The sequence below is a fragment of the Pseudophryne corroboree genome, chromosome 12, assembly GCF_028390025.1.
Source record: "Pseudophryne corroboree isolate aPseCor3 chromosome 12, aPseCor3.hap2, whole genome shotgun sequence".
NCBI lineage: Eukaryota > Metazoa > Chordata > Amphibia > Anura > Myobatrachidae > Pseudophryne > Pseudophryne corroboree.
In genome coordinates this window covers 38,081,676-38,108,479 of record NC_086455.1, presented here as the reverse complement: position 1 = coordinate 38,108,479, position 26,804 = coordinate 38,081,676, and the positions used below count along the sequence as shown (strand labels likewise).

The window sequence follows — 26,804 nt, the reverse complement described above, 5'->3', positions numbered from 1 at the left end:
CTCCCATCTTATAATTCTCAGTACCTTGGGTGTGAGAGGCAGAGGAGGGAACACATACACTGACTGGTACACCCACGGTGTTACCAGAGCGTCTACAGCTATTGCCCGAGGGTCCCTTGACCAGGCGCAATACCTGTCGAGTTTTTCCCAACGGTTTATAATCATGTGGAAGACTTCTGGGTGAAGTCCCCACTCTCCCGGGTGGAGGTCGTGTCTGCTGAGGAAGTCTGCTTCCCAGTTGTCCACTCCCGGAATGAATACTGCTGACAGTGCTATCACATGATTTTCCGCCCAGCGAAGAATCCTTGCAGCTTCTGCCATTGCCCTCCTGCTTCTTGTGTCACCCTGTCTGTTTACGTGGGTGACTGCCGTGATGTTGTCCGACTGGATCAACGCCGGCTGACCTTGAAGCAGAGGTCTTGCTAAGCTTAGAGCATTGTAACTGGCCCTTAGCTCCAGGATATTTATGTGAAGTGATGCCTCCAGGCTTGACCATAAGCCCTGGAAATTCCTTCCCTGTGTGACTGCTCCCCAGCCTCGCAGGCTGGCATCCGTGGTCACCAGGACTCAGTCCTGAATGCCGAATCTGCGGCCCTCTAGAAGATGAGCACTCTGCAACCACCACAGGAGGGACACCCTTGTCCTTGGTGACAGGGTTATCCGCTGATGCATCTGAATATGCGACCCGGACCATTTGTCCAGCAGGTCCCACTGGAAAGTTCTTGCGTGGAATCTGCCGAATGGGATTGCTTCGTAGGAAGCCACCATTTTTCCCAGAACCCTTGTGCATTGATGCACTGAGACTTGGCTCGGTTTAGGAGGTTCCTGACTAGCTCGGATAACTCCCTGGCTTTCTCCTCCGGGAGAAACACCTTTTTCTGGACTGTGTCCAGGATCATCCCTAGGAACAGAAGACGAGTCGTCAGAACCAGCTGCGATTTTGGAATATTGAGAATCCAACCGTGCTGCCGCAACACTACCTGAGATAGTGCTACACCGACCTCCAACTGTTCCCTGGATCTTACCCTTATCAGGAGATCGTCCAAGTAAGGGATAACTAAAACTCCCTTCCTTCGAAGGAGTATCATCATTTCGGCCATTACCTTGGTAAAGACCCGGGGTGCCGTGGACCATCCAAACGGCAGCGTCTGAAACTGATAGTGACAGTTCTGTACCACAAACCTGAGGTACCCTCGGTGAGAAGGGTAAATTGGGACATAAAGGTAAGCATCCTTGATGTCCACAGACATCATGTAGTCCCCTTCTTCCAGGTTCGCAATCACTGCTCTGAGTGACTCCATCTTGAATTTGAACCTCTGTATGTAAGTGTTCAAAGATTTTAGATTTAAAATCGGTCTCACCGAGCCGTCCGGCTTCGGTACCACAACAGTGTGGAATAATACCCCGTTCCCTGTCGCAGGAGGGGTACCTTGATTATCACCTGCTGGGAATACAGCTTGTGAATGGCTTCCAAAACTGCCTCCCTGTCGGAGGGAGACGTCGGTAAAGCCGACTTTAGGAAACGGCGAGGGGGAGACGTCTCGAATTCCAATTTGTACCCCTGAGATACCACCTGAAGGATCCAGGGTTCTACTTGCGAGTGAGCCCACTGCGCGCTGAAATTCTTGAGATGGGCCCCCACCGTGCCCGAGTCCACTTGTAAAGCCCCAGCATCATGCTGAGGGCTTGGCAGAGGCGGGAGAGGCTTCTGTTCCTGGGAACTGGCTGATTTCTGCAGCCCTTTTTCCTCTCTCTCTGTCACGGGGCAGAAATGAGGAACCTTTTGCCCGCTTGCCCTTATGGGAACGAAAGGACTGCGCCTGATAATACGGCGTCTTCTTATGTTGAGAGGCGACCTGGGGTAAAAATGTGGATTTCCCAGCTGTTGCCGTGGCCACCAGGTCTGAAAGACCGACCCCAAATAACTCCTCCCCTTTATAAGGCAATATTTCCATATGCCGTTTGGAATCCGCATCACCTGACCACTGTCGTGTCCATAACCCTCTTCTGGCAGAAATGGACAGCGCACTTACTCTTGATGCCAGTCGGCAAATATCCCGCTGTGCATCACGCCTATATAGAAATGCATCTTTTAAATGCTCTATAGGCAATAATATACTGTCCCTATCTAGGGTATCAATATTTTCAGTCAGGGAATCCGACCACGCCAACCCAGCACTGCACATCCAGGCTGAGGCGATTGCTGGTCGCAGTATAACACCAGTATGTGTCTAAATCCATTTTAGGATACCCTCCTGCTTTCTATCAGCAGGATCCTTAAGGGCGGCCATCTCAGGAGAGGGTAGAGCCCTTGTTTTTACAAGCGTGTGAGCGCTTTATCCACCCTAGGGGGTGTTTCCCAACGCACCCTAACCTCTGGCGTGAAAGGATATAATGCCAATAACTTTTTAGAAATTATCAGTTTTTATCGGGGGAAACCCACGCTTCATCACACACCTCATTTAATTTCTCAGATTCAGGAAAACTACAGTTAGTTTTTCCTCACCGAACATAATACCCCTTTTTGGTGGTACTCGTATTATCAGAAATGTGTAAAACATTTTTCATTGCCTCAATCATGTAACGTGTGGCCCTACTGGAAGTCACATTTGTCTCTTCACCGTCGACACTGGAGTCAGTATCCGTGTCGGCGTCTGTATCTGCCATCTGAGGTAACGGGCGCTTTAGAGCCCCTGACGGCCTATGAGACGTCTGGACAGGCACAAGCTGAGTAGCCGGCTGTCTCATGTCAACCACTGTCTTTTATACAGAGCTGACACTGTCACGTAATTCCTTCCAACAGTTCATCCACTCAGGTGTCGACCCCCTAGGGGGTGACAGCACTATTACAGGCAATTTGCTCCGCCTCCACATCATTTTCCTCCTCATACATGTCGACACAAACGTACCGACACACAGCACACACACAGGGAATGCTCTGATAGAGGACAGGACCCCACTAGCCCTTTGGGGAGACAGAGGGAGAGTTTGCCAGCACACACCAGAGCGCTATATATATACAGGGATAACCTTATATAAGTGTTTTTCCCCTTATAGCTGCTGTATTGTTAATACTGCGCCTAATTAGTGCCCCCCTCTCTTTTTTAACCCTTTCTGTAGTGTAGTGACTGCAGGGGAGAGCCAGGGAGCTTCCCTCCAACGGAGCTGTGAGGGAAAATGGCGCCAGTGTGCTGAGGAGATAGGCTCCGCCCCCTTCTCGGCGGCCTTTTCTCCCGCTTTTCAGTGTAATCTGGCAGGGGTTAAAATTCATCCATATAGCCCTGGGGGCTATATGTGATGTATTTTCGCCAGCCAAGGTGTTTTTATTGCTGCTCAGGGCGCCCCCCCCTAGCGCCCTGCACCCTCAGTGACCGAAGTGTGAAGTGTGCTGAGGAGCAATGGCGCACAGCTGCAGTGCTGTGCGCTACCTTGGTGAAGACAGGATGTCTTCTGCCGCCGATTTTCCGGACCTCTTCTTGCTTCTGGCTCTGTAAGGAGGCCGGCGGCGCGGCTCCGGGAACGGACTCCATGGCTGGGCCTGTGTTCGATCCCTCTGGAGCTAATGGTGTCCAGTAGCCTAAGAAGCCCAATCCACTCTGCAAGCAGGTGAGTTCGCTTCTTCTCCCCTTAGTCCCTCGATGCAGTGAGCCTGTTGCCAGCAGGTCTCACTGAAAATAAAAAACCTAAAACTAAACTTTTCACTAAGCAGCTCAGGAGAGCCACCTAGTGTGCACCCTTCTCGTTCGGGCACAAAAATCTAACTGAGGCTTGGAGGAGGGTCATAGGGGGAGGAGCCAGTGCACACCAGCTAGTCCTAAAGCTTTACTTTTGTGCCCAGTCTCCTGCGGAGCCGCTATTCCCCATGGTCCTTACGGAGTCCCCAGCATCCACTAGGACGTCAGAGAAAAAAAGTATAAAATATACCTAATAAAAAAAGCCACACAAATAGAAACACAAAAGGTTTGGCGTTATCGTTCACATACATACACAAGGTCATCAGAAATGTATAAAATAATCCTACCAATAAGGCACCACAAAATAAAATCAATCCATAGATCATTCAGTGCATTTTAGCCAGTTCCAGTCACAATTATCAGGTACATCCAGGGACACGGAGAGAAGCACAAACACCTGCCTAACGCCATCCCCACCAGATTAGCGTTGGAAAATATCACACTTATACTGTATGTGGGTGTATTCCTGGCACAGAACTCCACGGGCCGCACCTCCGCAGTGAGAGGCAGGGGGTGGACACGGCCTGCGGTAAGGGGGACAGGGCCGCCCCTCCACAGCGAGAGACTGAGCCCCACCGAGCTTATGCGCATAACTTGTCTTCCAACACTGCCTGATTGGAGCTGATCGCGGCAGCTGGCCAGCATTGGCGAATGGGAGAGAAGGCCACTGAGGGGATGTCGGGACTGGCCAAACGGGGACTGGTCCAGAGTCCCGGCATCCCAAATCGCCCCTGCTTTTACCCATGACTATGCTCCCTGTATCTGTGGCCACTCCCCCTTTCCCTCATCTGGGGAATCAAGTGTACAGTTTTTTTAAATGTGAAATGTTGGAGGGAATGAGGTAATTCTGCACTTTAGTTAAAACTGTATTCCCAGATAATCTGTAATGTTTAACCAGACTGCTCCTTCACACAGTCTCTAGTGAAGCATTTCAGTCGCACTGCTGACCGCAGAGTGATTGACATGAAGTGGGCGTTTCTGGGTGTCAACTGACCATTTTCAGGGAGTATTCGGGTAAAACGCAGGCGTGGCAGGGCGGGTTTGTGATGTCAAAACAGGAACTAAACAGTCTAAAGTGATCGGAAGCGCTGAGTAGGTTTAGAGCTACTCAGAAACTGCACAAAAAAAAACTTTGCAGCCGCTCTGCGATCTTTTCGTTCACACTTCTGCTAAGCTAAAATACACTCCCAGTGGGCGGCGGCATAGCGTTTGCACGGCTGATAAAAACTGCTAGCGAGCAACTCGGAATGACCCCCAATGTGCTGGTAACTACTATAAATAACCAGTCAGTCTCATTACACCCCAGCCCCTTGATGAAGTCTGTGTGACGAAACGCGTTGGCGGACCTGTGCCTACCTCATATCCAGATAAGGAATTACCTATTTATTGATTTTATTGTAGTTTTCATACATTTTAAGTACTTTAGTCCAGCTGTGTTTTGTATTATTGTCCCATTTTTTATGTTTTATGTTTTACTGATATTAGATTGTTTTAATACTAATAAATTGTTATTTATTATTACACATTGATAGCTATTACATTGATTTAACACCAGTGGTCGCTACACATCCCTCATCCTTTGTTTATTTTATATATATATATATATATATAATATACATATACATACATACATACATACATATACATACACACATTAATAAGTAATTCACCTGGACAAAAGTCATCACTTGTTTTCAAGTATGTCGTCTATAATAATGTGACCTAATTTAATTAAACCTGGTGGTTTGGGGCACAAGCAGCATAAAAATTAATGGGCGCCCAAAACAATTGAATTGCTCAGTCGGGCACCCATTAATTATCGCAGATTCCAAAACAATTGAATTCCCTCCTAAGAGTCTTGACATACTATTTGAAAGATACAGTAATACAACTAACATCTTAAACACACCCGAGTATAGAATGTTGCATGATGTAGATTAACATATCAATCTGTTTATATTTAGCTTACACTAAGGCATGTTCTATTGATGGTTTGTGATCCTCCCAAGATTTATTTGGTGATTTTCTAGATTTTTAATACAGTACATCAATATGTCTGGCCCACAAAACACTGTTCAAACCAATTTTATGGAAACACTCCTTCCCTTGTGCACATCCGTGTGGCTGAACGTGCAGTTCCTGTGCATGCTGTAATACATATTGGTGCATCCTTATACTCCACCAGTGGTCACACCATGGGAACTTCTGCCAGCCACGTGCAGGTGCAGTTTCTCCGTCTGACTGTGGCCTCCTATGCTTGGGTCATACCTCATTGCTGTAGTCGCGCCAAGCAGCCCCTCTTGGCACACCAGATCCTGCGATACTTCGCATTGGGCATCTTTTTTGGTCACCAGGAGACTGTGTTGATTAATTTCATGCACGACACTTGTATATCTGTGTGCGACTGAGTCTCTGAATCTGTATGCGAAGTGCTACAAGCTACAGATTCTTTTTCATGTCAAGATCTTTTGTGCTTCTTATGCAGACTCAGTCGCACACATTTTAAGAGACATGAGCTAGATGCATCATCACTTAAAAAGAAAGAAAGAGTACCAGCCAATCAGCTCCTAACTGACATGTCACAGGCTGTGTTTAAAAAATGTCAGTTAGGAGCTGATTGGCTGGCACTTTTTTACTCTCCATTTTATCACTTTACAAGCGATAATGCATCTGTCCCATATTAATGTAAAAGAAAGACGCCAGATCTAGCCAAGCTGCATGGGACCTGGCGGCTCACTCACGCCAGGCATCTTGCTACGCGGCGTATTGAGCCTAGATATAGGAGGACACATCTGTACAGGGTAACACATGCGCTGTATTAGTTGTTAGAGGATTTCAAGCACGATTGCAAAAAGAAAAAAGAATAATCGCTGAACTACGTTAACATCGGCGCTGCGAGTGAATCAGGCCCAAGTGTGGACGTGAGTTGTCAGTAGGAAACCAGAGAGGGCATGACATTTGCAATGATATTTTTATTGGTTATAGCGATAACATTACTATTTTGGAACACATCCAAAAATTATACAGTGCTTCACAAAAAAAAACTTAATGGAATTATAAAGCACATAGGTTTAAATGTATGAAGCAGTGAAACGAGTGGAGAAGTGAGCAAGCGGAGAAGTTGCCCATGGCACCCAATCAGCTGCTCTGTATAATTTTATATAGTATGCAAATTCTGAATGTTACTTCATTGCTAATTGCTTGCCGTGTGCAACTTCTCCACTGGTTTACTTCTTCACTCTGATAACTGCTTCATACATTTACCCCATAATTAAGTATTATGAAGAAGACAAATTAGAGGTACAGACTATGCTGAAGCACAACAGTCAACGGAAAGCTTGTAGCTCAGGGACAAGCAGAAAATCTCTGCTTATAGACTGGTACGCACCATAAATGTGCCAAAGGGGTGTGTTAAGGTAGGTTGTGATGGTGAGGTATTGCAGCTGTGTGTTTGACTCTTCAGTCCCGTGTGAGGAACCCTTGGTCACTAACAATAAATTCATGCAGGGCCTTCTCACGCCTGACTTGCTGCAAGACAGAAAGTTGCTGAAGTTCTTTTGGAAGCTCAGAGCAGATCTGTGGGGGCAGAAACAGACAAGACTGTAATCACTGATTATATGATATCAAACAAAGAAAATACAATTACATATTCACCAATTAAACTTTTATCAATTGAACCATTTAAAAATAAATACTACAGAAGAAACACGTGGCAAGGTAATAATAATGACAACTCAATTATATTATATATATATATATATATATATATATATACATACATACATACATACATACATACATACATACATAGAGTCAACATTCCCTATCTCGACTACCCAATGTTGACATGTCCATGGTGTTTACAAGCACAATGTCATCTTGGAACATGTCGACACTAACAAAAAGTCAACATGTTTAAAAATGTTGACAATCGTTTTTTTATTTAAATTGGGTTTATTTATAAGTTTTAAAGTTTATAACCACAAGAACATAATGCACCGAACAAGCAAGAGTCACGGCAAATGTGTAGCAATACATGTAATAATATAGCGCTGCGGCACATATAAAAACCATGAGGGGGAAAAAAAGAAAACAGTAAATTTGAGAAATGCAACATAAACACAGCATATTAAATACATCACAAAAATGGGTGTGTGGATCATTAGGTCGACAGTCAATAGGTCAATCCCATATGGTCAAAATGTCGACAGTCATTAGGTCAACATGTAAAAGACAGACAATGGAAAAGGTTGACACATGAAAAGGTTGACATGAAAAGGTTGACATGGTAAATGGTTGACACAAAAAGTTAGACTACGGTTTTAAATTTTTTGGTGTCATTTTTTGCAGTCACAGCACAGGGAAAACCAAATAGTTTACTGCGACCCCTGTCACGGCTTTCCTCACTCGCCATGCTTCGGGCAAGGCGCCTCACATGCTACCAATGCACTTGGCACAGGTTACTATTCCCAATCGTAGTCCACGTGGATGGTAAAGTATGAACAAGCTGGAAAAAAATGTAAATAACCCTTAAAAGGTTGTGTGTCGATCATTGTCACATTAACCATTTGAACCTGCCGACCTTTTGCATATCTACCTAATGAATGTTGACCATTAGTGGTCGACCTACGGACTGTCGACCTTTACATGGTTGACCTATAGTGGCCCATGAATTCAAAAAGAGTGGCCCTTGTTCAGGTGGAAACAGTGTAGCCACCACAAGAGGGAGTAGCAATCCTCTAGCGAGAGGATTATTCTCCAGGCTTTGATGTGCAGATGTGACTTGTTCCACCTGGCAAGAACTTCCAGCTGTAGAGAATGGGAGTGAAACTGGGCATACGCTACCTTGTCGAACGTGGAGACTAAAGACCCCATGATCTGCATGCTAGAATGGATAGACACTAGACGAAGACCGAGAAATGTGCGAACCTTGTACTGCACAGCCTGGAGACCCATTAAGTGTGGAATCCAGCAACATCTCCAGAGTAGTTGATAACGAAGACTTGCGCAAATTGATCTTTTGCGTGACTGCTGACGCTCCAACATCAGCTGAATATGGCTCGTGAAAAGCTCTGGCGACTGGGCCAGTATCAGAAGGTCATCCAGATAGGGAAAGATTCTGACCCCCCTGCGAAGCAGGTTGGCTGCCAAGACCACCATGACCTTGGTGAATACCTGAGGTCCCCTGGACAATCCAAACTGTAATACCCAAAATTGGTAATATTCAGAACGAAACATAAATCTGAAAAAGCGCTAATGGTTGGCTCGGATGGGGATGTGTAAATATGCATCCTAGATGTCCAACGATGCCATAAAGTCTCCTGGGTCCATGGCCAAGATAATGGAGTGAAGAGACTCCATGTGGAATCTGGTGATACGCAGATACTTGTTCAGCACCTTCAGATTGGAGGATAGGTCGTAACGAGCCATCAGGCTTTTGAACTAGAAAAAGGTTGGCATAAAAAAGCCTGAACCTCTTTGAGACTGGGCGACCAGGATGATGACCTTGAGACTAAAAGGGAGAAGACCAATTTCGTCCGGGAGCGCATAGCTAATTAGGACAGCGCTATGAAGTTGCGCTGTCTGACTGGCTGGTGCCCCAGCGACAGGAGTCACAAGGGCTCCTGCCATTCGGGGAAAGGGTGGTTCTGTGGGGGTAACTCCAAGTTGATCGCAGCAGGATTTTTGATAGCAATTGGGCAAAACCATGTGCACTGCAGGGGAGGCAGATATAACATGTGCAGAGAGAGTTAGATTTGGGTGTGGCGAGTTCAATCTGCAATCTAAATTGCAGTGTAAAAATAAAGCAGCCAGTATTTACCCTGCACAGAAACAAAATAACCCACCCAAATCTAACTCTCTCTGCAAATGTTATATCTGCCCTCCCTGCAGTGCACATGGTTTTGCCCAACTGCTAAAAAATTTCCTGCTGCGATCAACTTGGAATTACCCCCTGTGTTCCTTAAAGCTAACAGTAAAATACAGAGATTCCAGGCAAGGTAGAGAAGTGACATACAAAGCTTGTACTCTAGATCTAATGGCCACGATCTGCTGTAGAAAGTGTCAGCAATGCTATGGAGACTCCTGCTTAATGAAGCTGCTTTAGGGTGTGCGTGCAGAAGCACCCTTACTCCTAAGGCACATCATTTACATGGAGTTTCTCCGATGTGAGGGAATAAAGATGGGGAGTGGCTTTTAGAATATGTGTAGAATTCAATCCCTAGTCCAGAGGTTCCCAAACAAGGCCCTCAAAGCACCTTAACAGTCCAGGTTTTAAGGCTATCCATGGCTGAGCACAGATAGTTAAATCAAAATGACTGCGGTACTAATTCACTTGTACTCAAGCATGAATATTCTTAAAACATGGACCGTTAGGGGACCACGAGGACTGAGTTTGGGAACCCCTGCCTTAGTATAAAAAACCGTCATGGTCCGTTTCCCCTAACTTGCTGACCAAGAGAATGAAGTAGTCGGATAAAGAGGTTTTAAGCTCACGAACTGCTACTGATGAGAACGGTTACAAAGAAACAAAATAAAAATATTGATATTATAGAATAATAATTTCTTCATTAAATCCACAGACCTAAAGATAAACTAGTATAATTAGACTACAGAACTAAATTACTATTTAACTTACCTCAGTGCTGCCTAATGCATCTGCTGTTCCTTGGCAATATGTATTTAGATACCCATCAACCAATAATGTAAAATCAGCTAACATGGCATCCAGCATGGCTAAGCGCAGAGCCAAAAGGTGCATTACTTCCAGAGCCAATACTTTCAGCAAGTGTGTGGGCATTGGACGATCAAGCCATATATTGGGGTTATCCTGTATAGGGAAAGTATATAATATGATGTTAGAAAAACAAACAAAAATCCTAACAAGTGTAAACTGATCATGTATGACATCACCAACAAGATAAGACCCTCAATGCCAATGTATCCTTAAAGAATCGTAAGCAATCAAAATTTCCAAAAAGCATTTTTGGGATTAAGGGGCCCATTTATCAAGAGTTTAGCTATTTAAAAAACTCATTGCATATGATAAATGGTGCTTCAGCCAATCAGCTCCCAGCTACCATGTGTTTTGAAATAGTTAGGAGCGGATTGGCTGAAGCACCATTTATGATACGTAACGAATTACAAATAGCGAACACTAGTTCATATATGGGTTCCTTATTACGACTGCAGAATCTTCTTTCCAAGAAGGATGGGCTTGCCCAAGATCTTCTGTGCAGTGAGCCTTGTACACCTAAGGTTGAGACTTGTAGAACTCACAAGCGGGTCTTCTTGACGAGAATAGCCACTTTTACCATAAGGCGGAACGTTCTTACAGTACTGGGATGCCACTTCGCCCCAGTTACCAGGGAAGCTGCGGATGGGGAGCGGAAGTACGCAGGGCCGGATCTAGACCTTGTGGTGCCCAGGGCGAAAGTGTCCTTTGGCGCCCCATCCCCCCCTTCCCAAAGAGTAAAACAGGCATAGTGCGCGCCTACAGTGTGCGGCAAAAATATAGGATTTTAATTGCCTACCGGTAGATCCTTTTCTTGTAGTCGGTAGAGGATGCTGGGGTCCATATTAGTACAATGGGGCATAGACGGGTCCACAAGGAGCCATGGGCACTTTAAGATTTTGATAGTGTGGGCAGGCTCCTCCCTCTATGCCCCTCCTACCAGACTCAGTCTAGAAACTGTGCCCGAGGAGACTGACAACTTCGAGAGAAGGATTTTACAGATAGTGGCGAGATTCACACCAGCTCACACATACAAGGCAAACCAAGCTAACCAGCTTGAAAACACAGCAACGGCTGAACAATATTAATCAAGTAACAAAAAACAGTACTCAACCAAGAACAAAGCAGTACTGAACTAAGTAACCATTGCAGGATCACGAAGCACTGGGCGGGCGCCCAGCATCCTCTACGGACTACGAGAAAAGGATTTACCGGTAGGTAATTAAAATCCTATTTTCTCTTACGTCCTAGAGGATGCTGGGGTCCATATTAGTACCATGGGGATGTACCAAAGCTCCCAGAACGGGAGGGAGAGCGTGGAGGCTCCTGCAAAACTGATTGACCAAACTTTAGGTCCTCAGAGGCCAAAGTATCGAACTTGTAGAACTTAGCAAAGGTGTTCGACCCAGACCAAGTAGCCGCTCGGCAAAGTTGTAAAGCCGAGACACCCCGGGCAGCCGCCCAGGAAGAACTCACCTTATGAGTAGAGTGGGCCTGAACAGATTTAGGACAGGGAAATCCTGCCGTAGAATATGCATGCCGGATAGTGACCCTGATCCAGCGAGAGATCGTCTGCTTAGAAGCAGGACACCCAATTTTCTTGGGATCATACAGGACAAACAGAGTCCGATTTCCTGTGACGAGCAGTCCTCTTCACATAGATTTTCAGAGCCCTTACAACATCCAATGACTGACGGAATTGAGGAGTCAGTAGCAACTGACACCACAATAGGTTGGTTGATATGAAATGCTGACACAACCTTTGGAAGGAACTGCTGACGTGTTCGGAGCTCAGCTCCATCTTCATGGAAGATCAAGTAGGGGCTTTTACAAGACAAAGCCCCCAACTCCGACACCCATCTAGCAGAAGCGAAGGTCAACCAAGTGACAGCCTTCCATTTGAGAAACTTGACCTCAACCTCCTGTAGAGGCTCGAACCAATTCGATTGGAGGAACTGTAACACCACGTTAAGATCTCAGAGTGCCGTAGGTGGCACAAAGGGAGGCTAGATGTGCAGAACCCCTTTTAAGAAAGTCTGAACCTCAGGGAGTGAAGCCAGTTGTTTCTGGAAGAAAATGGATAAGGCCAAAATTTGGTCTTTTACGGATCCCAAACGCAGGCCCATATCCACACCTGCTTGCAGGAAGAGGAGAAACCGTTCCAGATGAAACTCCACCATCGGAAACTTCTTGGAATCACACCAAGAGACATACTTTTTCCAAATGCGATGGTAATGCTTAGACGTTCCTCCTTTTCTAGCCTGAATCAGGGTAGGAATAACCTTGTTCGGAATGCCCTTCCGAGCTAATATCTGGCGTTCAACCTTCAAGCCGTCAAACGTAGCCGTGGTAAGTCTTGATAAGCGAACGGCCCCTGTTGCAGAAGGTCCTCTCGGAGAGAAAGAGGCCTTGGATCTTCCAGCAGTAGATCCAGAAAATCCACGTACCAAGCCCTTCTTTGCCAGTCTGGAGAATGAGGATTGCCTGTACTCTTGTTCTCTTTATGAGCTTTAGAATTCTTGGAATTAGCGGAAGTGGAGGAAAACACGTACACTGACTAGAACACCGATGGTGTTATCAGGGCGTCCATCGCCACTGCTTGTGGGTCTCGTGACCAGGAACAATACCTCCAAAGCTTCTTGTTGAGACGGGAGGCCATCATGTCTATTTGAGGTACACCCCAAAGATTTGTCACCTCCATGAACACCTCTGGATGAAGCCTACTCTACCGGATGGAGATCGTGTCTGCTGAGGAAGTCCGCTTCCCAGTTGTCCACTCCCGGAATGAAGATTGCTGACAGCGCTAACGCGTGCCTTTCTGCCCAGAGGAGGATTCTTTTACCTCTGACATTGCAGCTCTGCTCTTCGTTCCACCCTGTCGGTTTATGTAGGCCACCGTCGATACATTGTCCGACTGCACCTGAATAGTCCGATCTTGTAGAAGATGTGCCGCTTGGATAAGCCCGTTGTACATTGCCCTTAATTCCAGAATGTTGATTGGAAGAATGGATTCCAGACTTGACCACCTTCCTTGGAAGGTTTCCCCTTGGGTGACTGCGCCCCAACCTCTGAGACTTGCATCCGTGGTTAGAAGGATCCAGTCCTGAATCCCGAACCTGCAGCACTCTAGAAGGTGAGGCAAGTGTAGCCACCACAGGAGGGAAATCCTGGCTTGTGGTGACAGACGTATCCTCTGGTGCATGTGCAGATGAGATCCCGACCACTTATCCAGGAGATCCAGTTGGAAGGACCGTGCATGAAATCTTCCGTACTGAAGAGCCTCGTAAGAGGCAACCATCTTCCCCAGAAGGCGAATGCACTGATAAACATATACCCGGGTAGGCTTCAAGACATCCCGGACCATACTTTAGATCACCAACGCTTTTTCCACCAGTAGAAATACCCTCTGTACTTCTGTGTCGAGGATCATTCCTAGGAAAGACAATCTCCTTGTCGGCTCCAAATGTGATTTTGGAAGATTCAGGATCCATCCATGTTCCCTGAGCAGTGGCGTCGTGAGAGCAATGGACTGCAACAACCTTTCCCTGGAAGATGCCTTTATCAGCAGATCGTCCAGGTAAGGAATTATATTCATCCCCTGCCTGTGGAGGAGAAACATCATCTCTGCCATTACCTTGGTGAACACCCTCGGTGCCGTGGAGAAACCAAATGGCAGGGCCTGGAACTGGTAGTGACGGTCCTGTAGTGCAAATCGTAGGTAAGCCTGATGAGGCGGCTAAATCGGGATATGAAGGTACGCATCCTTGATGTCCAGAGACACCAGAAATTCTCCCTCCTCCAGACCTGAGATCACCGTTCTCAGAGACTCCATCTTGAATTTGAACACCCTTAAGTACGGGTTCAGTGACTTGAGGTTTAAAATGGGCCTTACCAAACCGTCCGATTTCGGTACCACAAACAGGTTAGAGTAATAACCTTTGTTTTGTAGGTGAATTGGAACTGGGACAATGACCTGAGATTGTACCAGCTCCTGGATTGCTGCCTGCAAAGTCAGACCTGCTTCTGGTGAAGCTGGTAAGCCTGATTTTAAGAATCTGTGAGGTGGGAGTTCCTGAAATTCAAGTCTGTATCCCGGGACGATAAGGTCTTTGACCCAGGGATCCTGGCATGATGTTGCCGAAATGTGACTGAAATAATGTAACCGGGCTCCCACCTGCCTGTCCTCCAGGCAGTGCGGTCCACTGTCATACTGAAGGCTTCGAGGAAGCAGAACCAGCGGTCTGTTCCTGAGAACCTGCAGCTGCTGGTTTTCTGGGTTTACCTCTATTACCTTTGAAGGCTGTAGAAGAACCTTTGAATTTGCCTTTGAATTTCGTTGTCCGAAAGGACTGCAGAGTTGGAGCAGAGTAGGTTTTCCTAGCCGACGGTGCTGCGGAAGGAAGGTACGTAGACTTACCCGCCGTAGCCTTGGATATCCACGTATCCAGTTCATCTCCAAAAAGGGCCTCACCTGTGAATGGTAGGCTTTCCACGCCTTTCCTGGAATCCGCGTCTGCAGTCCATTGGCGTAACCACAAGCCTCTGTGTGCTGACACTGCCATGGCAGTGGCGCGTGCGCTGAGCAAATACATTTCCTTTAAGGCCTCCACCATAAAGGTAGCAGAGTCCTTAATATGCTGTAGGAGTAAAATTATCTCCCCCCTGGGTAAGGAATCTAATCCGTCAATTAGGTTACCTGACCACTTAGCAATGGCCTTAGTGATCCATGCACAAGTAATAGTGGGTCTCTGGGTCACCCCAGCAGCAGTGTATAAAATTTGAGAGTGGTCTCAATCTTGCGGTCAGCCGTGTCCTTTAAGGATGCTGCCCCAGGAACAGGTAAGACTATCTTACGTGATAACCTAGATACCGATGCGTCCACAATCTGCGGGTTTTCCCATTTCTATCCTCCAGAGGAAAGGGAAAGGATGTAATCAACCTTTTAGGGATCTGAAACTTTTATTAGGATTAGCCCAAGTTTATTCAAAAAGAGCATTCAATTCCTTTGATGCTGGAAAAGTAGCCGAGGATTTTTTTTTTACATTAAAATAAGATTCCTCCTCTACCTCCGCCACCTTGTCAGGAATGTGCTGGACATCTCTAATAGCTTTTCTTAGGGCCTGTATTCCTTGTGACATGACTGCATCACCCCCCACTCGCATCCACTTCACCCTCCTCTGAGTCTGATGTATCGTCATCAGTATCATCCTGCATGAGATGGGCCAGAGTACGCTTTTGTGGGCAAATGGCAGGGGTGTGAGACGCTGGTATGGGGACTGAATCTCTATGACTGTCTTAAGTATTGCGTCTCTTTCTCAGTATGGGATAATTTAGTAGAAATATTAGATATCATCCCTTTAATGGAATATAACCATGGGGGTCCTGCCCCACTAGCCAGAGAATGCGTACTATTCGGGGTACATGGTAGAGAGTCTCCGGGGGAGGACAGATACTCTGCTGTGCAGGAAACACAATCCCAGGACGTGAAGGGACCCACACACACCCAGAAGGTGAAAACAGTTTTACCCACACAGAGCCGGCAGGGAGACACAGACAAAAGGAGCCAGCCACACTGCGCCCTTTTAGCAAAGTAAAAACTCAGCTGGGTCGCCACACTAAATCCCTTAATAGGGCTTAGTATACTACAGACCACAGAAAAAAACAAATAGCAGCGCTAGCGTGATAATGAATTAAGACGGATTGAGTGATAAAATTCTTCACATTTAATAGGGTATGAAATTAAACTACTTTAAAAACACGTTTAAAAATTCATAAAAAGTAAAAAATAAATATGAATAAAAATAAGGGTCACAATTACAACTGCCTATATCAATGTAATCCGTTTCGGTTTGGAATAAACTGGATTGCAGATGGGTTTAATCCAGTTTATTCCAAACAGAAACGGATTACAATGGTATTGGCAGTTGTAATTGTGACCCTTATTTTTATTCATATATATTTTTTACTTTTTATGAATTTTTAAATGTGTTTTTAAAGTAGTTTAATTTCATACCCTATTAAATGTGAAGAATTTTATCACTCAATCCTTCTTATTATATTAATTCATTATCACGCTAGCGCTGCTATTTGTTTTTTCTATGGTCTGTATTTTTGGGTGTAACTACCTCAAAAGGTTTAGCAACAGCATAAGAGCCACAGCACCTATTAGCGCCCGATCATCCATTTCTTGGTATTTTCTTTCTTGCTTAGTATACTACAACCTTCCCCCCCTTCTAAGACCCCCTGGTACCACTGAGGAGACGTGGAGTCTTCGTGGAGGAGCTGCGCTTCCCTGTGATTCCTGTCAGTACAAGCTGCAGAGGGAAAATGGCGCTGGTGAGCTGCTGGATCCGCTCAGAGTGAAGCCCCGCCCCTGAAAAGGCATGCAGCTTCTCGTTTTTTTATACTGGCCTGAGGTCTTGTTTTATATAACAGAGGGTTAGAACTTGTTAGTTATGTGCCAGTGTGGGTATCATTGGTAGCTCAGTGCGCCCCTCACAGCGTGTCCTCCTGAGCCTCCCGGAGCGCAGCCTGCATATCAGCACTGCGCTCCAACCCGTGTGCCGCCATTCCCGCCGGCGACCCGCTAACCGGGACGCCTGCATTCTACTCACCACTCTTCTTTATTCTGGCTCTGTTAGGGGTGGCGGCGTGCTGCGGGAGGGTACGTTCGCCGTGCTGGGGCTTGCGAATTACTCCCTCAGGAGCTCAGTGTCCTGTCAGCGGAGAAACGGGACCATTAACTCTTTGGGAAGTTGGGCCGTTCGCCCCCCTAAGTCCCACGAAGCAGGCAGTCTGGTGCCACCCAGCAATGCCTGTAAAATAACAAACAGAAAATAAATTGTAGAAAACTCTTCAGGAGCTTCCATAAGCGTGACCAGCTCCTCCGGGCACATTTTCTAAAGTCTGGTAGGAGGGGCATAGAGGGAGGAGCCAGTGCACACTATTGATTTCTTAAAGTGCACAAGGCTCCTAGTGGACCAGTCTATACCCCATGGTACTAATGTGGACCCCAGTATCGTCTAAAATGTAAGAGAAATAGGGGTGTGGCTTCATGGGGAAGGGGCGTGGTCACAGTTACTAACCCCTGTAGCTGTGCCCCCTGCAGCTGTGCCCCCACAGTACTGTGCCCCCTGTAGCGCCGATTACAAAAAAAAACACTACATAAATAAAAAAACTCACCATCCCCGCTCCTGCTTCCCGAACGCTGCTGCCCTCCGTCTCTGGCCGCCGGCGCCACTCCTCGGATCTATGGGAGAGACGTCATGACATCTCTTCCATAGCACCGCACAGACACTAGAGGTCAATTATGACCTCTAGTGTCTACGCCCGCTCCCACAATGCTGTGCGGTGCGCAATGACATCATCGCGCACCGCACGGCACCAGTAGCGGATCTTGCCACGGCGGCGGTGCCTTCAGGACAGCGGCGCCCCAGGCAAAAATCCTGCTTGCCCATGGCAAGATCCGCTACTGGAAGTACGCAAGCGTCTGGTCGTTGCTAAGCGGGAGTCACAGTCCATGGCGGATCGTGACACCCCTACGTTCAATATGAGCAAGTTATGCTAAGGAGGAGTTGAGGTGTAAACTGTATTAGACAGATATCTTGATGTGGTCTGTGGGGGGGTAGGGGAAACAAGAAAAAAAAAACCCTCAAGTTTACATTATTCAATAAAGGAAACATCTAAAAATTACATAAACATATAGAAAAATAACTTGGCAATAACATTCATTCACCGCTATCACCATTTTGAACCAGCATGTAAAATATCTATGCCTACTATACTGAAAACGTATGGCTGATTCAATTATCAGCAAAATACGCAAATGCCGCAACTTGCAGCAATCACTAACAATTGAATAGCCGCCATAGAAATGTGAAAAGAATCCCCGACAATAGTTCAAAGCAAAAGGAAACTATCTACAACTATCAACATCAAACTACACCTAAAACTACATTTTTAGTTCTAGGTAGCGTTCTTCCAATAAAGAGTTAATAAATATTATTTACATACAAGTAGTTTTTTTCTATTACAATCTATAATAATATTACTTCCCTCTAAGGAACCAAATAAACTTTTTACTTTATATTTTTGCATATCAAATTCTTCTATCATTAGAACTTCATATGTACACATGCGAAGATTATGGGGCATATTCAATTATGCGCATGACTTCGGCCGCAAAATGTTTTGCGGACCTCGTGACCAATTGTGAATTACTGCAGGTATACACGTCCCCACAAAATTCAATGTAAAAATAAATGGTTGCAAAGTTTTTTCCGGCCAAGAACGCATCATAGGGGAAGAAAAAAAAAAGCCCATACCTGCCCACCACCACCCGCCAACTTACTGGAGGAGATTGTGGTGGTGCTGGTCCCAGCTGGACCAGCGAGCGTTCCAGGGGATGCAGCCCAAGACCTGGAGCACCAGAGTCATGGCCGCCAGCCGCAGCCAGTCTGTCGTCACTAAAGAGGAGAAAGAGCCCGGAGAAGCTGAAGGAGGAAGCTGTCCTGCTATATATGACGCTATGCAAAATGCTTGGGAGGAGAAGAGACCTTTGGTGGCAGAGAAAGAGGACAGTGCTGCCGGAAAGTCATGTATTTAGTGGGCTAATTAAGCTATCTGGAAATTTCCAATTGCTTAATTTGTCAATAGGGGGAGTCTTCAAAGGGTTTCCGAAGCAAGACCCTACAATTTTTTTCTTAAAATAACAATTTAAGAAAAAATTATACCAGCTCTGGAGCTACGGAAAAAAAAAATAAGAATTTACTTACCGATAATTCTATTTCTCATAGTCCGTAGTGGATGCTGGGGACTCCGTAAGGACCATGGGGAATAGCGGCTCCGCAGGAGACTGGGCACATCTAAAGAAAGCTTTAGGACTAACTGGTGTGCACTGGCTCCTCCCCCTATGACCCTCCTCCAAGCCTCAGTTAGGATACTGTGCCCGGACGAGCGTACACAATAAGGAAGGATTTTGAATCCCGGGTAAGACTCATACCAGCCACACCAATCACACCGTATAACTTGTGATCTGAACCCAGTTAACAGTATGATAACAGAGGAGCCTCTGAAAAGATGGCTCCCAACAATAATAACCCGATTTTTGTAACAATAACTATGTACAAGTATTGCAGACAATCCGCACTTGGGATGGGCGCCCAGCATCCACTACGGACTATGAGAAATAGAATTATCGGTAAGTAAATTCTTATTTTCTCTAACGTCCTAAGTGGATGCTGGGGACTCCGTAAGGACCATGGGGATTATACCAAAGCTCCCAAACGGGCGGGAGAGTGCGGATGACTCTGCAGCACCAATGAGAGAACTCCAGGTCCTCCTCAGCCAGGGTATCAAATTTGTAGAATTTAGCAAACGTGTTTGCCCCTGACCAAGTAGCTGCTCGGCAAAGTTGTAAAGCAGAGACCCCTCGGGCAGCCGCCCAAGATGAGCCCACTTTCCTTGTGGAACGGGCTTTTACAGATTTTAGCTGTGGCAGGCCTGCCACAGAATGTGCAAGCTGAATTGTACTACAAATCCAACGAGCAATAGTCTGCTTAGAAGCAGGAGCACCCAGCTTGTTGGGTGCATACAGGATAAACAGCGAGTCAGATTTCCTGACTCCAGCCGTCCTGGGAACATATTTTCAGGACCCTGACAACATCCAGCAACTTGGATTCCTCCAAGTCCCTAGTAGCCGCAGGCACCACAATAGGTTGGTTCAGGTGAAAACGCTGGAACCACCTTAGGGAGAAACTGAGGACGAGTCCTCAATTCCGCCCTGTCCGAATGGAAAATCAGATAAGGGCTTTTACAGGATAAAGCCGCCAATTCTGACACGCGCCTGGCCCAGGCCAGGGTCAACAGCATGACCACTTTCCATGTGAGATATTTTAACTCCACAGATTTAAGTGGTTCAAACCAATGTGACTTTTGGAACCCAAACTACATTGAGATCCCAAATTGCCACTGGAGGCACAAAAGGAGGCTGTATATGCAGTACCCCTTTTACAAACGTCTAAACTTCAGGGACTGAAGCTAGTTCTTTTTTGGAAGAAAATTGACAGGGCCGAAATCTGAACCTTAATGGACCCCAATTTCAGGCCCATAGACACTCCTGTTTGCAGGAAATGTAGGAATCGACCCAGTTGAATTTCCTCCGTCGGGCCTTACTGGCCTCGCACTACGCAACATATTTTCGCCATTGCGGTGATAATGTTTTTGCGGTTACATCCTTCCTGGCTTTAGACCAGGATATGGATGACTTCATCCGGAATGCCTTTTTTTCCTTCAGGATCCGGTGTTCAACCGGCATGCCGTCAAACGCAGCCGCGGTAAGTCTTGGAACAGACAGGGTCCTTGCTGGAGCAGGTCCCTTCTTAGAGGTAGAGGCCACGGATCCTCCGTGAGCATCTCTTGAAGTTCCGGTTACCAAGTCCTTCTTGGCCAATCCGGAGCCACGAATATAGTGCTTTCTCCTCTCCATCTTATCAATCTCAGTACCTTGGGTATGAGAGGCAGAGGAGGGAACACATACACTGACTGGTACACCCACGGTGTTACCAGAGCGTCTACAACTATTGCCTGAGGGTCTTTTGACCTGGCGCAATACCTGTCGAGTTTTTTAATCATGTGGACGATTTCTGGGTGAAGTCCCCACTCTCCCGGGCGGAGGTCGTGCTGAGGAAGTCTGCTTCCCAGTTGTCCACTCCCGGAATGAATACTGTTGACAGTGCTATCACATGATTTTCCGCCCAGCGAAGAATCCCCGCAGCTTCTGCCATTGCCCTCCTGCTTCTTGTGCCACCCTGTCTGTTTACGTGGGTGACTGCCATGATGTTGTCCGACTGGATCAACACCGGCTGACCTTGAAGCAGAGGTCTTGCTAAGCTTAGAGCATTGTAAATGGCCCTTAGCTTCAGGATATTTATATGAAGTGATGTATCCAGGCTTGACCCTAAGCCCTGGATATTTCTTCCCTGTGTGACTGCTCCCCAGCCTCGCAGGCTGGCATCCGTGGTCACCAGGACCCAGTCCTGAATGCCGAATCTGCGGCCCTCTAGAAGATGAGCACTCTGCAACCACCACAGGATGGATACCCTTGTCCTTGGTGACAGGGTTATCCACTGATGCATCTGAAAATGCGACCCGGACCATTTGTCCAGTAGGTTCCACTGGAAAGTTCTTGCGTGGAATCTAACGAATGGGATTGCTTCGTAGGAAGCCACCATTTTTACCCAGAACCCTTGTGCATTGATGCACTGAGACTTGGTTCGGTTTTAGGAGGTTCCCGACTAGCTCGGATAACTCCCTGGCTTTCTCTTCCGGGAGAAACACCTTTTTTCTGGACTGTGTCCAGGAACATCCCTAGGAAACAGAAGACAAGTCGTCGGAACCAGCTGCGATTTTGGAATATTGAGAATCCAATCGTGCTGCCGCAACACTACCTGAGATAGTGCTACACCGACTTCCAACTGTTCCCTGGATCTTACCCTTATCAGGGAATCGTCCAAGTAAGGGATAACTAAAATTCCCTTCCTTCGAAGGGATATCATTTCGGCCATTACCTTGGTAAAGACCCGGGGTGCCATGGACCACCCCTACGGCAGCGTCTGAACTGATAGTGACAGTTCTGTACCATAACCTGAGGTACCCTTGGTGAGAAGGGTAAATTTTGACATGAAGGTAAGCATCCTTGATGTCCCGAGACATCATGTAGTCCCCTTCTTCCAGGTTCGCAATCACTGCTCTGAGTGACTCAATCTTGAATTTGAACCTCTGTATGTAAGTGTTCAAAGATTTTAGATTTAGAATCGGTCTCACCGAGCCGTCTGGCTTCGGTACCACAATAGTGTGGAATAATACCCCGTTCCCTGTTGCAGGAGGGGTACCTTGATTATCACCTGCTGGGAATACAGCTTGTGAATGGCTTCCAAAACTGCCTCCCTGTCAGAGGGAGACGTCGGTAAAGCCGACTTTTGGAAACGGCGAGGGGGAGACGTCTCGAATTTCAATATGTACCCTTGAGATATTACCTGAAGGAACCAGGGGTCTACTTGCGAGTGAGCCCACTGCACACTGAAATTCCTTGAGAACGGGCCCCCACCGTGCCTGAGCTTGTAAGGCCCTAGCGTCATACTGAGGGCTTTGCAGAGGCGGGAAAGGGTTTCTGTTCCTGGGAACTGGGTAATCTCTTTTCCTCTCCCTCTGTCACGAGCAGAAAAGAGGAACCTTTTGTCCGCTTGCCACAAAGGACTGCGCCTGATAATACGGCGTCTTATTTTGAGAGGCGACCTGGGGTACAAACGTGGATTTCCCAGTTGTTGCCGTGGCCACCAGGTCTAAAAGACCGACCCCAAATGTCCCCTTTCAAAGGCAATACTTCCAAATGCCGTTTGGAATCCGCATCACCTGACCATTTTACTGGTAGAATTGGACAACGCACTTATACTTGATGCCAGTCGGCAGATATTCCGCTGTGCATCATGCATATATAGAAATGCATCTTTTAAATGCTCTATAGGCAATAATATACTATCCTTATCTAGGATATCAATATTTCCAGTCAGGGAATCCGACCATGCCAACCCAGCACTGCACCTCCAGGCTGAGGCGATTGCTGGTCGCAGTATAACACCAGTATGTGTGTGTGAATACATTTTTGGATACCCTCCTGCTTTCTATCAGCAGGATCCTTAAGGGCGGCCATCTCATGAGAGGGTAGAGCCCTTGTTCTTACAAGCGTGTGAGCGCCTTATCCCCCCTAGGGGGTGTTTCCCAACGCACCCTAACCTCTGGCGGGAAAGGGTATACAGCCAATACTTTAAGAAATTATACATTGTTATCGGGGGGAAACCCACGCATCATCACACACCTCATTTTATTTCTCAGATTCAGGAAAACTACAGGTAGTTTTTCCCTCACCGAACATAATACCCCTTTTTGGTGGTACTCGTATTATCAGAAATGTATAAAACATTTTCCCTTGTCTCAATCATGTAACGTGTGGCTCTACTGGAAATCACGGTTGTCTCTTCACCGTCGACACAGGAGTCAGTATCCGTGTCGGCGTCTGTATCTGCCATCTGAGGTAACGGGCGCTTTAGAGCCCCTGACGGCCTATGAGACGTCTGGACAGGCACAAGCTGAGTAGCCGGCTGTCTCATGTCAACCACTGTTTTCTTATACAGAGCTGACACTGTCACGTAATTTTCAACAGTACATCCACTCAGGTGTCGACCCCCTAGGTGGTGACATCACTGTTACAGACACTCTGCTCCGTCTCCACATCATTTTTCTCCTCATACATGTCGACACAAACGTACCGACACACAGCACACACACACAGGGAATGCTCTGATAGAGGACAGGACCCCACTAGCCCTTTGGGGAGACAGAGGGAGAGTATGCCAGCACACACCAGAGCGCTATATATATATATATATATATATATATATATATATATATATACAGGGATAACCTTATATAAAAGTGTTTTTCCCCTTATAGCTGCTGTATGTTTTAATACTGCGCCTAATTAGTGCCCCCCTCTCTTTTTTTAACCCTTTCTGTAGTGTAGTGACTGCAGGGAAGAGACCGGGAGCTTCCCTCCAACTGAGCTGTGAGGGAAAATGGCGCCAGTGTGCTGAGGAGATAAGGCCGCCGAAAAGGGGGCGGAGCCTATCACCCGTTTTTCTGTATATTCTGGCATGGGTTAAATGCATCCATATAGCCCAGGAGCTATATGTGATGTATTTTTTGCCATGTAAGGTATTTTTATCCTGTTTTATTGCGTCTCAGGGCGCCCCCCCCAGCGCCCTGCACCCTCAGTGACCGGAGTATGAAGTGTGCTGAGAGCAATGGCGCGCAGCTGCAGTGCTGTGCGCTACCTTATTGAAGACAGGAACGTCTTCTGCCGCCGATTTTTCCGGACCTCTTCGCTCTTCTGGCTCTGCAAGGGGGCCGGCGGCGCGGCTCCGGGACCCATCCAGGCTGGGCCTGTGATCGTCCCTCTGGAGCTAATGTCCAGTAGCCAAGAAGCCCAATCCACTCTGCACTCAGGTGAGTTCGCTTCTTCTCCCCTTAGTCCCTCGATGCAGTGAGCCTGTTGCCAGCAGGTCTCACTGAAAATAACAAACCTAAACTAAAACTTTCACTAAGAAGCTCAGGAGAGCCCCTAGTGTGCACCCTTCTCGTCGGGCACAGAAATCTAACTGAGGCTTGGAGGAGGGTCATAGGGGGAGGAGCCAGTGCACACCAGTTAGTCCTAAAGCTTTCTTTAGATGTGCCCAGTCTCCTGCGGAGCCGCTATTCCCCATGGTCCTTACGGAGTCCCCAGCATCCACTTAGGACGTTAGAGAAATAAGATTTGAAACCTACCGGTAAATCTTTTTCTCCTAGTCCGTAGAGGATGCTGGGGACTCCGTGAGGACCAGATAGACGGGCTCCACAGGAGACATGGGCACTAAAAAGAACTTTAGATATGGGTGTGCACTGGCTCCTACCTCTATGCCCCTCCTCCAGACCTCAGTTAGAGAAACTGCCCAGAGGAGACGGACAGTACGAGGAAAGGATTTTTGTTAATCTAAGGGCAAGATTCATACCAGCCCACACCATCCACACCGTATAACATGGAATATACGAACCAGTTAACAGCATGAAACCAAACAGCATCAGTCCGAGACTGATCAAAACTGTGACATAACCCTAAAGTACGCAAAAACTATATACAAGTCTTGCAGATGTAGTCCTCACTGGGACGGGCGCCCAGCATCCTCTACGGACTAGGAGAAAAAGATTTACCGGTAGGTTTAAAATCTTATTTTCTCTTACGTCCTGGAGGATGCTGGGGACTCCGTAAGGACCATGGGGATTATACCAAAGCTCCAAAACGGGCGGGAGAGTGCGGATGACTCTGCAGCACCGATTGAGCAAACATGAGGTCCTCCTCAGCCAGGGTATCAAACTTGTAGAACTTCGCAAAGGTGTTTGAACCCGACCAAGTAGCAGCTCGGCACAGCTGTAAAGCCGAGACACCTCGGGCAGCCGCCCAAGAAGAGCCCACCTTCCTAGTGGAATGGGCCTTTACAGAATTTGGTAACGGCAAACCAGCCGTAGAATGAGCCTGTTGAATCGTGTTACATATCCAGCGAGCAATAGTCTGCTTCGAAGCAGGAGCGCCAACCTTGTCGTCTGCATACAGGACAAACAGTGCCTCTGTTATCCTAACCCGGGCCGTTCTGGCCACATAAATTTTCAATGCCCGGACCACATCAAGGGACTCGGAATCCTCCAAGTCCCGTGTAGCCACAGGTACTACAATAGGTTGGTTCATATGAAAAGAAACCACCTTGGGCAAAAATTGAGGACGAGTCCGCAACTCTGCTCTATCCACATGGAAAATCAGATGGGGGCTTTTGTGAGATAAAGCCGCCAACTCCGACACTCGCCATGCCGATGCCAAGGCCAACAACATGACCACTTTCCTAATGAGATATTTTAGTTTCACGGTTTTAAGTGGTTCAAACCAGTGAGACTTAAGGAACTGCAACACCACGTTAAGGTCCCAGGGTGCCACTGGAGGTACAAAAGGAGGCTGGATATGCAGCACTCCCTTCACAAAAGTCTGGACTTCTGGGAGAGAAGCCAATTCCTTTTGAAAGAAAATGGATAGGGCCGAAATCTGAACCTTAATGGAGCCTGATTTTAGGCCCAAATTCAATCCCGTTTGTAGGAAGTGAAGGAAACGGCCCAAATGGAATTCTTCCGGAGGAGCATTCCTGGACTCACACCAAGATACGTACTCTCTCCATACACGGTGATAATGTTTCGCTGTCACGTCTTTCCTAGCCTTTATCAGAGTAGGAATGACCTCATCCGGAATGCCCTTTTCCGCTAGGATTTGGCATTCAACCGCCATGCCATCAAACGTAGCCGCGGTAAGTCTTGGAACATACAGGGCCCCTGTTGTAACAGGTCCTCTCTGAGAGGAAGAGGCCACGGATCTTCTGTGAGCATTTCCTGCAGATCCAGATACCAGGTCCTTCGCGGCCAATCTGGAACAATGAGAATTGTTTGTACTCCTCTTCATCTTATGATTCTCAATATCTATGAGATGAGCGGAAGAGGAGGAAACACATAGACCGACTGAAACACCCATGGTGTCACGAGGGCGTCCACCGCCACTGCCTGAGGGTCCCTCGACCTGGCGCAATACATCGGTAGTTTCTTGTTGAGGTGTGACGCCATCATGTCTATCTGAGGCAGTCCCCACCGACTTGCAATCTCTGCAAAGACTTCCTGATGAAGTCCCCACTCTCCTAGATGTAGATCGTGTC

The 26,804-nt window shown here is 47.0% G+C and overlaps 1 protein-coding gene across 2 annotated transcripts in view; it reads right to left on the bottom strand.

Annotated features, from left to right (window-relative positions):
* Nucleotides 1-6,686: 6,686 nt before the first annotated feature.
* EXD1 (exonuclease 3'-5' domain containing 1) overlaps nt 6,687-26,804 on the bottom strand; it is a 97,767-nt gene continuing 77,649 nt past the window's right edge. For both annotated transcript variants that reach the window (XM_063947353.1, XM_063947352.1), the window contains 2 exons: nt 10,372-10,563; nt 6,687-7,310 (listed from right to left, as the gene is read on the bottom strand). In XM_063947353.1, coding sequence (XP_063803423.1) covers nt 7,194-7,310; nt 10,372-10,563 — 309 coding nt within the window. In that variant the 3' untranslated portion in view covers nt 6,687-7,193. The remainder of the gene's footprint in view (nt 7,311-10,371; nt 10,564-26,804) is intronic.